The sequence below is a fragment of the Schistocerca piceifrons genome, chromosome 6 (genome assembly GCF_021461385.2).
Source record: "Schistocerca piceifrons isolate TAMUIC-IGC-003096 chromosome 6, iqSchPice1.1, whole genome shotgun sequence".
In the NCBI taxonomy this organism is placed as follows: Eukaryota; Metazoa; Arthropoda; class Insecta; order Orthoptera; family Acrididae; genus Schistocerca; species Schistocerca piceifrons.
In genome coordinates this window covers 389834966-389847603 of record NC_060143.1, presented here as the reverse complement: position 1 = coordinate 389847603, position 12638 = coordinate 389834966, and the positions used below count along the sequence as shown (strand labels likewise).

At 40.1% G+C, this 12638-nt stretch overlaps 1 protein-coding gene across 1 annotated transcript in view; it reads left to right on the top strand.

Moving 5' to 3' along the window:
- Positions 1-5868, top strand: part of LOC124802896 (succinate dehydrogenase [ubiquinone] iron-sulfur subunit, mitochondrial) — a 35775-nt gene extending 29907 nt beyond the window's left edge. The window contains exons 6-7 of the mRNA XM_047263958.1: positions 4343-4465; positions 4878-5868. Coding sequence (XP_047119914.1) covers positions 4343-4465; positions 4878-4979 — 225 coding nt within the window. The 3' untranslated portion in view covers positions 4980-5868. The remainder of the gene's footprint in view (positions 1-4342; positions 4466-4877) is intronic.
- Positions 5869-12638: the final 6770 nt, after the last annotated feature.

The following is a 12638-nucleotide window of genomic DNA, read 5'->3' as shown; positions in this document are numbered from 1 at the left end:
ACCTATCCAGCGGAACCCGAAACCCCACCACCCTATGGCGCAAGTCGAGGAATCTGCAGCCCACACGGTCGCAGAACTGCCTCAGCCTCTGATTCAGACCCACCACTCGGCTCTGTACCAAAGGTCCGCAGTCAGTCCTGTTGACGATGCTGCAGATGGTGAGCTCTGCTTTCATCCCGCTAGCGAGACTGGCAGTCTTCACCAAATCAGATAGCCGCCGGAAGCCAGAGAGGATTTCCTCCGATCCATAGCGACACACATCATTGGTGCCGACATGAGCGACCACCTGCAGTTGGGTGCATCCTGTACCCTTCATGGCATCCGGAAGGACCCTTTCCACATCTGGAATGACTCCCCCCGGTATGCACACGGAGTGCACATTGGTTTTCTTCCCCTCTCTTGCTGCCATTTCCCTAAGGGGCCCCATTATGCGCCTGACGTTGGAGCTCCCAACTACCAGTAAGCCCACCCTCTGCGACTGCCCGGATCTTGCAGACTGAGGGGCAACCTCTGAAACAGGACAAGCAGCCATGTCAGGCCGAAGATCAGTATCAGCCTGAGACAGAGCCTGAAACCGGTTCGTCAGACAAACTGGAGAGGTTTTCTGTTCAGCCCTCCGGAATGTCTTTCGCCCCCTGCCACACCTTGAGACGACCTCCCACTTTACCACAGGTGAGGGATCAGCCTCAATGCGGGCAGTATCCCGGGCAACCACAGTCGTAGTCCGATCGGGGGATGCGTGGGACAAGCTGGCCGTCCCCGACAAACCTCCATCCGGACCCCCACAGTGATGCCCATTGGCAACAGCCTCAAGCTGTGTGACTGAAGCCAACACTGTCTGAAGCTGGGAGTGAAGGGATGCCAACTCAGCCTGCATCCGAACACAGCAGTTGCAGTCCCTATCCATGCTAAAAACTGTTGTGCAAAGAACGTCTGAACTAATCTACAGAGAGCACAAACAAATCGACACAAATTTTAACGGTTATTAAAATACAAGATTGCCTAGTAAATGCAGTAATGCTGCTACTTGCGCACTGCTGACACACTGCTCGACGGCGGAAGGAGACTACGCGAATTTACACTATTCAGGTACTAAAACGCGATGCTACAACTCTCAAATACTATAATACACCCGAAATTTATGAATTAAACAATGCAAGTACCAAAAACACGCAAAGAAATTAAGAATTAAACTATGTAACAAATGAGTGAGCTAAGGGTATACGACTTGCTGCTCAGCTGCTTATCCAACGGCGGCAGGGAGCAACCTTTTTTTTAATCTGTCCAAAACCTCACAGAGAAAAGAGAATATAGCATTTTCAGTTGTTAAACCATTTCTAAAACAAAACTGAACAATTGACATCAAATTATGTGAATTTAAATGCTCCAGTAACCTTGTATATACAACCTTCTCGATAACTTTAGCAAACACCGATGGCATAGAAATAGGTCTATAATTGTCAATATTATCCCTGTCTCCCTTTTTATAAAGTGGCTTCACTACAGAGTACTTTAATCGTCCAGGAAACCGACCACTCCTAAAGGAAAAGTTACAGATAAGGCCAAGTACTGGGCTAACATACATAGAACAATACTTAAGTATTCTGCTAGATACCCCGTCATATCCATGAGAGTTCTTGGTCTTTAGTGATTTAATTATTAACTCAATCTCCCTCTTGTCAGTATCATGGAGGAGCATTTCAGGTAACAGTCTCGGAACACTTTTTTCTAGGAGCACTATATGATTCCCTGTTGGGACTAGGTTCCTATTTAGTTCACCTGCTACAGTCAGAAAGTGATTATTAAATACTGTACATATATGCGACTTATCAGTAACACGGACATTCCTACTACGCACTGATTCTATATCCTCGACCTGTCTCCTGCAGACCAGCCACTTCCTTTACGACTGACCATATGGTTTTAATTTTATCCTGAGACTTAGCTATTCTATCTGCGTACCACAAACTTTTTGCCTTCCTAATAATATTTTTAAGCACTTTACAATACTGTTTGTAATGGGCTGCTGCATTTAGATTCTGACTGTTTCTAATGTTTTGATATAATTGCCACTTTGTTCTACAAGATATTCTTATCCCTCTAGTCAGCCACGCAGGCTGCCTGTTTGTGCTAGTACCCTGTTTTGAACGTTCTAACGGAAAGCAACTTTCAAAGAGCACGAGAAAAGTCTTGAGAAAAGCATTATATTTATCGTCTACTGTATCAGCGCTATAAACATCTTGCCACTCTTGTTCCTTGATAAGGTTTACAAAGGTCTCTACAGCAACTGGATCAGCTTTCCTAAACAGCTGATGACTATATTTAACACGTGTTGCAGCACAAAAATCTTTTAGACTTAAAATTTGTGCATCATGATCTGAAAGGCCATTCACCTTTTTGCTAACAGAATGCCCTTCTAGTAATGAGGAATGAACAAAAATGTTGTGTATGGTTGTTCTACTGTTCCCTTGCACTCTCGTTGGAAAGAATACGGTTTGTATAAGATTATATGAATTAAGGAGGTCTACCAGCATCCTCTTCCTTGCACAATCACTTATACAATTAATATTGAAGTCACCACATATAACAAACTTTTTGTATTTCCTATAAAGTGAACCAAGAACCTCGTCTAGCTTTAGCAAAAATGTTGTGAAATTGGAGTCTGGGGATCTATAAGTAACAACAGTTAGAAGTTTAGCTCCATTAAATTTAACCACACCTGCACAACATTCAAACACGTTTTCAGTGCAGTACTTTGAAACATCAATTGACTCAAATGGGATGCCGTTTTTCACATACATGGCTACTCCCCCACACCGCAAAGAGCTCCTTGAAAAGCTGCCAGCCAACCTGTATCCTGGTAAAGGAAGCCTATTCCAGTCCTGTCCCAGGTTTACCCTACCCCAACAGAGAGCAGGCCACATGTGAAAGCAGCAGTCATATACCAGCTTTTTGCAATCATTGCACAGCTTATTATGTTGGTATTACTACCAGCAAGCTGTCCACCAGGATGAATGGACACTGCAAACATGTGGGCAAGAGCAGTGTAGACCATCCTTTGGCACAAAATGCAGGATCTGCCAGGCAGTGCTCTTCTCTCCCCCCATCTGTACCCTGCTATCCCTCCTCTTCCCCCACCTACTCCAGTTTCTGCTTTCGTTCAGCTTGACAGTTGTGTTCCAGTTGGGGCAGTGGTCATGTGTGTAAGGCATGCCTGCTTGCATAAATGTATGTGTGTTATTTTCTGAAGAAAGCTTTGGCCAAAAGCTAAATGTGTAACAGTTATTTTGCTGTGCCTGTCTGCAACTCAGTGTGCCATCTTTGCATTGACAAGCAATCTATCCTTTCCCTAATGCTGTTGATATTCTGACCTGGCTTTTCCATTGTCTGAAAACACATGCGCACACGTTCACATAAGCAGAACTGACACATGCGTGGCCATTGTTTCAGGGCTTTGGAGCTTGACTGCATCTGATGGAGAAGCTATCTGCTGGGATGGGGGGTGGGAGTGGGGGAAGGTGATGCTAGTGCTGCCTTTGGGAGTGGGCAGGGACTTGGTGGGGACAAGATAGTGTTAGGGGCAGCATCGGGAGGATGTACTGGGGGATTGGGATTTGGGGGGGGGGGGGGATGGTGAAAAGGAAAGGACTTGGGGGGTACATTAACGTGATAGAAGTCATAGTACTGGAGCAGGAGTAAGGAAGGGGTTGACTATTGAAGGTTTGGATGAGGGGGTAACAGTGTGTGTTCCCATCTGTGAAATTCATTAAAACTATGTAATTACTTTTTCATGTTACTGTATTACATTCTGTTTGTTTCTTGTGATTAATGTCCTAAGAAGACTTCCAGGCTGTTGATTTTTCTGTAGATTGGGTTGATGCTGGAATACCTATTTGGGAGAGATGGGAAGTATTGTGAGAAGCATGTTTCTCATTTCAGGGAACAGTGAAAAGTAACTGAAGAGTTGTGGAAAATGTAATGTAACATGGAAATGGAGAGATTTCAGACCTGTGTCCATATGACTTATTTGCCTGTGCTTTGTACTATGACTTATCCTTAAAGTTTTGCCTTACCTTTGTAACACCCTGTATAATGTGAAGTTTTCCAAGCTTGCCCTACCCTCTTTGTTAATTGGAACTTGAGTTGACATTTTATTGTGTGAGCCCTCCATTCTTTAAGCACGAGCTTTCAAATTATAAAATATTGTCTTGTTTTATTTTTTCTTGTAATTCACTGTTTGATTAGTGGATATATCTAGGGGATTATGTTTGATTCCAGCATTGTGTTGTTTGAAGAATGTGTATGATTAATTAGTTTTAAATGTGAAATATGTTCCTTGCAGGCATATCGGTGGATAATTGATTCTCGTGATGAAGCTACAGAACAACGTCTGAGTAGGTTGCGAGATCCCTACTCTGTTTATCGTTGCCATACAATTATGAACTGCACGAAGACATGTCCTAAGGTATGTGTGTGTTAGTGAACTCATTTCATAGACATGGATATTTTGGCTACTTTATTGAAAAGGTTTCACAGTGTGCGGTTACTCCTAAAAGATACAGCCTTGCCGCTTTGCCTCTCATGACGTGGGGCTCGTTTCTTCTATTGTGCCCACTCCCCACTCCCCCCGCCTCCCCCACATACTCACTCACCCACACCTAAACACATTACTACTGGTGCCTGTCACTCCAATGGGACCCATCCCCTGTCACACGCTGAACCCTCCATCACCTCTAATCCTGTGTTATCTGCTCACATGGATCCAGCCATTCTCTGCCACTTTTTCTCCCTTTTTTTCTTAATTTATTGAAACGTGTCTTAAATAATTGCAATTTTTGTAGTAGAATTTCCATAATCATATTTGATTTTTGTTGCAGGGTCTGAACCCAGGTAAGGCAATTGCGGAGATTAAAAAATTGCTGTCTGGGTTCAGCAAGAAAGAGGAACCTGGTTTGGAAACAGCTGCACTACAGAAGTAATGCTAGGGCTTTAAAATATATATTGAGTTATTTATTTCCTGCCACAGCTGAACTTAATTCAGTTGGCTTATCGTTCTCTGAAGACACTGTCTCATTTGCATTGGCAGCAATTTACTGTCAGTTGTAAATATTATAAGAATTGTTGCACAATGATCAGCCACAATTGTGTGTTTTTGATTTGCAGTATTATAAATATTTATTACGTGGTAACTTATTGTGATTGTGCAGACCACTTTGAAGTATATAAACACAGTTCTAATTTACTTCATTCATTCAGGTTACATTTATTATTGCGGATAGTTGCAAAGAACGTCAGTCCACCTACGTTTTTATAGGAAATTGTGTTTTCTTTAAGCAGCTTTAATATTAATCACAGGTTGTGTCTAATTTGTTTACAAAGTATTTTCATTTTATTCTCACCTGTAATTTGTGATCAGTGTGCTAGTTTTCATAGAACATTTGTGCGATAGAGCAGTTATTGGTAAAGTTGCTTTGTTACGTGATTGGTGCTTCATAAAATATTAACAAAATACTGATAATTTTGACACATACATATGATCCTCGAATTCATTTATAGGAGTAACAAGCTTTTATGCAAGTGAAGCAATATGTATGTAATTTATAAAGTGTTTCTGTACAGTTTTGGAACAAATTCTATTAAAATCTGCCAATATATGGATTGTATAGCTTATTTAAGCAAATTTGGAATGTTGTACTATTTATGCAAAAATTCCGCATTAGTGTTTCTTTGTGAAGTTACTGATCAATGTGGTAATCATGAGTCACAGCAAATGCCAGCACAGCAAATATATTTCGCAAAGCTGATGTATTGACTTTTGCATCACTTACAGACATTATGTAATAAAGTAAGGGACATGGGTACCATCTCCTTCCTTAGCATTACATCTCTCACCCCATGCAACAAAGACTCTAGTGACTTATCTGACCACTGCATTGCAAGAATAATTTAGCTTCCAATTTTGATTTTGGAATGGAAAAATGCGTTACAATATAGTGTAGCAACTTTCCTCTGTGCACACACTGACAAAACGATTGTAATTGTGGAAGAAAAATTGACATCAGACCACAGTTATCTTAATAGAGCAAAACTGATGCGATCAGTGAGTTGAGTTGTCACTGTATAGAAATTATTACTTGGATAACCATTAAGTGAAACAGTATTCTTCACTAAAAGTAATTAAAGAAAACAAACAAAAAGTTAGTCGCCCACAGATGATATGCTAATACCATGTAATACCACTTCTAACCTTGGTAAGAGCTTCGGTTCAGTGAAGATGAGCGCCCACAAGTTTCTTTCATTTGAAATGAGGCAAAAACCATGTTTCACCATATTATGCTATGCAGTTTCACTGATTTACTGTCAGTTTCTGTGTTCTTTGTGCTTCTGACGTTTTGTGATGCATTGGACTCCAAATGTTGATTGCATACACTTTCTATTTACAGTGCTTGGAAACTAGTTAAGATGGACCTTCTTATGACCACTGTTCTTATTCTGTGTTGCATGCATGTGTGTGGTATCTGTTATGGAAAAATACACATTGCCCAAAGCCTTGCTGAAAAAGAAAAGCTAAATGAAGCGAAAGTAAGGAAGGATGTATACCGAAAGTGTTTGTCTTAACAGTTTAAAGTATGATGGTGCTCAGATGACAATGACAGAAAAGGTAAAGGCTTTATAGAGAGACAGTCTCAGTTGCAAAGCTTTTTATTTATTTTTAATAAAAATTAACTTTCAGGCGACACTGTCACTTTACATAATATGTGGGAACTACTTACTGTACCAATAAGCCTATCATGGAATTGAATAATCTGATAAAGGATAAAATATTCTAACATGGCTAGATGTTAATTAGTTGGTTCTCATGGTAGATAGCAAATTCCCTCCTTTAAGATAAAAAGAAAATGAAAATTATGTTTCAACTCTGACCTTGTCTCGGTTAGTGAAATGGTGGTGCGGACATTTATGTCTGTGAATCTGTTCCAGAGATAAGACACTTGATGACCTGGTTTCCATTGCATTAAATACACTGTCCATTCTGTAGAGCCTTAGTGAACAGATCCTTGGAGGATGAGGAACCTTGTCATGAGAAACACATTACAAACATTTACGGAACAACTGAAATGATAATTTCCCTAAAGTCTATTCACCGAGAGCTGGGATGAAACACAAACAGTGTCATGTGAGCGACTACGCTCGTTTCCAGAGAAGGCATTCGGTGTTCACTTGATACGTAGGGGTATGAAAAATCCTTGGCGCACGCTTTGCAGATATTGAAATGAATCTTTAACCAAATAATTATGTGACACAAATTTAAATACTGTGGAATTTTTAATGGAGTGAGAATTGATTTTTATCTTAAAGACTGTATTACGTCTAATTTCTGTTTTAGATATACTGTACAAGATCTATCCGAAATATTCTGAGACACTCATAATTTTGTGCCAATGGTGTGTTGGAGCAAAATGCAGTTGGCATCCCTGCACATGCTTGCTTTAATGTGTAACTGCCGAAAGTTTCATTTGTTGTGTATGCCTGTTAGTTATTGTTCAGAGCTGTATTTAGTAGAATGTTGTGTCACACAGTTGCAAATTTCGAGGTGGCAGAGGTAGAGGAGCAACAAGCCTGCATTACACTTTGTGTGAAACTCAAGAAAACCTTTACAGAAACACACCAAATGATGCAGGAAGCATACAGTGATATGTGTTTAAGCCATACTCATTGTTACAAATGGTTCACATGATTTAAAAATGGCCAGACTTAAGTTGAAGGTGACACTCGTTCAGGACGTCCTTTGATGCCTACTGATGGTGCTGCTGTCTGGGACACCAATGAAATTGTCCATGCCAATCAAAAACTGACTGTCCAAGAGATTGCAGAAGAATGTAACATTGCAGTTGCAACATGTCATGGCACCCTTACACAGCATCTTGCAATGCATCATGTTGCCACCAAGTTTGTCCCACAACTCATGAGTCAAGACAAGAAAGACCTTTGCCTCGCAATCTGTGAAGAGCAAATGAGAATGAGATGTTCCTTAAAAGAATCATAAATAATGATGTGACATGGATCTGTGGTTATAATTTTGAGACCAAGGTTCAGTATTCACAATGGGTTGGAAAAGGTTCGCGGAGACCAAAAAAACTCCTTTGGTCAGGTCAAATGTCAAAGCCATGCTGATAGTTTTCTTTGACTATAAAGGATTAATCAGTCATGAATTCATGCCATGGGGATAAACTGATAAACTGTTAAACTGTTAATTGATGGTACTATCTGGATGTGTTGTGATGCCTGCAAGAAAATGTGAGAAGGAAACAGTTTGAAATGTGGCGAGACAATTCATGGCTCTTGCATCACAATATTGCACCCTCACATTCGTCCCTGTAGGTGTGTGACTATTGAACAAAAAATGAAATCACTTTGCTTCCTCATCCTCCATACTCTCCAGATCTGGCCCCTGTGAACATTTTTTATTTCCAAAGTTGAGAACCCCATTTGAAAGATGAATACTTGCAAAGAAAGATGAGATAAAAGAAAATTCGAAGACGGCGCTTCACACAATCCAGTAAGAGATGTACCAAGACTGCTCCGGAAGTGGAAACAGCACTGGGAGTAGTGTATTGACTGTGGGGGAGACTATTTCAAAGGAGACCCTGGACAATAAGTAAAAGGTAAGTGTAGAACAATTTTGTGGACAAAGTTCCAGTTTTCTGAACTAACCTTGTAATTTCACAATATTCAAACTAAAAGGTCAACAAAATTTTATTATTTTAATTATTAACTTGTTAAAAGAATAAAACAAAATATTTACAATTTTCTTGTTTTGTATATTTAAAAATGTTTTTTAAAAGTCAGTTCTTCCTCCTAATAATCTAAGAACATACTCCAGTGTAAAACATTTAATCCAGTGTTGAATCCTGGTAGGTATATCAACAATGTATGAAAAGACAGATTGCTACTCAACATAAAGAAGACATGTCATGTTGCAGACAGGCACAATTAAAAGACACTTACGTACATAAAGCCTTTGGCCGCAGCCTTCATCAGTAAAAGAGAGAGACACACACCATTTGCACACAGAAGCAAGCACACCTTACTCACACACGATTGCCAATTCCAGCAGCATCTCAGGCTGGACTGCAACTATCATATGGGATGCAAGATGCAATCTGGAGGGGGTGGGGAAGGGGAAGGGTTAGTAGTGGACAGGTGGGCAGAGAAGCAAATGCTCTCTGCTGGGAGTGTGCAGAGACTAGACTGCCAACATTCACAGTGTCAGGAGGTTGTGGGGCAGGGAGTTGGGAAAAAAAGGAGCTGAAAAGGAGAGGAACGGGGAAAGACTGGTAGATGCATTGACACAGGGCTGCAAATAAACAGGGTGGGAGATGAGAATGAGGAGGAGGTGATAGGACTGAGGGGGCGAAAACTGTTGCATGGAAGGGGTGTGAACAGTAAGCTACTGTAAGTTGAGGCCAGGATGATTATGGGAGCGGAGAATGTTTCGTAAGAATAACTCCCATCTGTGCAGTTCAGGAAAGCTTGTGGTGTAGGGAAGGATCCAGATGGCTTGGATAGTGAAGTAGCTATTGAAATCAAGTGTGTTATGTCAAGCTGCATGTTGTAGGACAGGGTGATCTACTTTGCTCTTGGCGACAGTTTGGCAGTGACCATTCATTCTGGTGGACAGCTGGTTGGCAGTCATACCAATATAAAAAGCTATTCAATGATTGTAGCACAGCTGGTAAATGCCATGGCTGCTTTCACAGCTGGCCCAGTCCCTGATGGAGAAGGATAAACCTGTGACAGAAATAGAGGGTGGATTGGGCAGATTTTATATCTGGGTCCTCCCAGTGATATAATCCTTGTGCCACTCCCAATTCTAACCCCCTGCCATAGGGATCACATCCCTGTGGAAGACCCAGGTGCTAATCCTGCTCAATTCACCCACCCAGCACTTCCTACTCCATTTGTCACAGGTTTATCCTTCCCTATCAGGGGATGGGCCAGCTGTGAAGCAGCCATGGCATTTATCAGCTGCCCTCTAATCATTTTCTGAACTGCACAGATGGGAGTTATCCTTACAACACATTCTCCGCTCCCATAATTATCCTGGCCTCAACCTACAGTAACTTACTGTCCACACACCCTCCATGCAACAGTTTCCACCCTCTCAGTCCCATCACCTCCTCCTCATTTTCATCTTCCATCCTGTTTATTTGCAGCCCTCTGCCAATGCATCTGCTAGTCTTTCCCCACTACTCTCCTTTTTTGCTCCTTCCCCCCCCCCCCTCCCCCCCCGCCACCCCCCCAACTCCCTGCTCCACAACCTCCTGACACTGTGCATGTTAGCAGTCTAATCCCTGCACACTCCAGCAGACAGCATTTGCCTCTCTTCCCACCTGTCCACTACTAACCCTTCTCCTTGCCCACCCCCTCCAGATTGCATCTTGCATCCCACATGATAGTTGCATTTCAGCCTGAGGTGCTGCTGGAATTGGCAATCGTGTGTGTGAGGCGTGCTTGCTTGTGTGTGTGAGTGGTGTGTGCCTCTCTTTTACTGATGAAGGCTGTGGCCAAAAGCTTTAATCAAGTGTCTTTTAATTGTGTCTCTCTGCAACATGACATACGGTAAGCAGTAATCTGTCTTTTCCCTACATTGTTAATGCAGTGTTGAATAATCTGGTTTCCTATGTCATTCTTTCAATAGCTTCATCAGGTTTAGTGACACATTGCCTGTTAACTTGTAGAAGCCCTCTTTGTGTTGTCCCTGCTCTTGATGCCTAGTCTGCTTTTGGTTTTTAATATGCTTGTTACTCCATCATTAACACATATTATGGCACCCACCATACCAATCCAAAAAGCTGACATACATACAAAAACAGTTTTTGGCAAGCGCTTTCAAATGCAAGTATTGAAAATTTCATTTGGATTTTGCATTTTTTAATGTAAAAATTTTCCTCTGCTTGCAGTACAGTGGATACATTCTTCAAGGATATTACAAAAATAAGTTTATATGGAAATATTGGTGCCAAAATAATAATAAAAAAAATCATTTTAGCAAAAGTTTTGTGTTTCCCAGTATTGCAACAGCTAGGTATTTATAATGGAAGCACTACATCTGCTTTAAAAATGCATTTAGATATGTAAATGATGAGGCAATATACACGAAGTATATATTTTTAGAATAAGGAAGAACCACAGAATATTATTCAATTAAAAATTCCACTTTTTGAGTGCTCTTGGAATCCAGGTCCCCTTAAGTAATGAGGTTTTTTTTTTTTTTTTTTTTTGCATCTACTGGACCATCTATCCCAAATCATAACTTTCGTGGAAAGACCTCATAACACCTGGTAACAAACTTTTGTAAAGTGTCTTCAGTACATGCACATAAACTGGGAGGAGGCTCAAAACCTGGCACCTGATTGAGTTTGCTGTAAGAAACTTGTTACCAGATATGCTACTTAGCATTTGACGAACTAAGTCTGGACCATCTTATTCAAAAATATCACATATGGGACACTGTCATGTATTTTAATCTGGTCAGGCCAGTTCTATGCTGAGATGTTTGAGCCCTCGCCTAAGATAATGTGATGACTTCTCATGATGTGGCAAAGTTATTCTAATGTATTTCAAACGATATACACCAGAACAAATTACTGCTATTGCTTGCCTACCAATGGAGGAAATTTTAATACATGTGGGCAACAAGGCTTTTTGTGATTCACGCAAAATTTTACCATTTAGAAATAGGTGTGACTCCTGCTAATGTTTTATGTCAAGGCTGAAGGACTTCTCTATCTTGGTTTTATAAGAGGACCTACTTTATTGTACTGTTGGCTCAGTTAAAAAATGAATTAACTAATTTTTTCTCATCTCTGGACATTTTCTTAGCATGCTACAAGTACTACTTAAAATATACTGAGCTACAGGAGAAGTATGAGTAACGTGCTGCTATTTACTAGGGGCCAAAAGAAACTGGGAACATGAGCAATAGATACAGACCCTGAGCTACATTTGAGAAATGCGATGTGACACAACATAGCATTTCCTTGCTAACTGTCAATAGCCATTGTGATAATTTGAAAGTTCCAAAGGACTAGAAAAAAATAGTTTCTTTAGTACTTAACATATTTAAATTTATACTCATGAGTTTTGAAATACCTCCAACTTTTAGTGTTCGTAAGAGGTTTTCTTGCTTAATATTAATTCTGCTGTATAATCTCTCTTTTATATTGATGGTCCTATTACACATTACCATTTGTAATGTGAACTGTATGTGACATTATTTAATGTAGAAATGAGTATATTGATATCCAATTCACCTATTAAATAAATAACAAGTTGTCAGTTATAGGGTGCGATGTGTGAAACAATTGAACAACAGATGTCACACTATTAAAATAAAGTTAAAGGACACACAAATGGAAGGATAAGTCACTATCAATACAGGTAGTAATTCACATATATTTTATATGATTATTACATCAATAAGTTAATTTAACCATTATACAAAGTGAAAAAGTTAACTTTTTTCTACAGTTTGCATAAAGAACATCAGATAATAAAATAAATTTAAATTAAAGTAAGAAAATACACATTTTTAATTTCATGTTAACAAAAATATGTATTTTGTATTCATACAT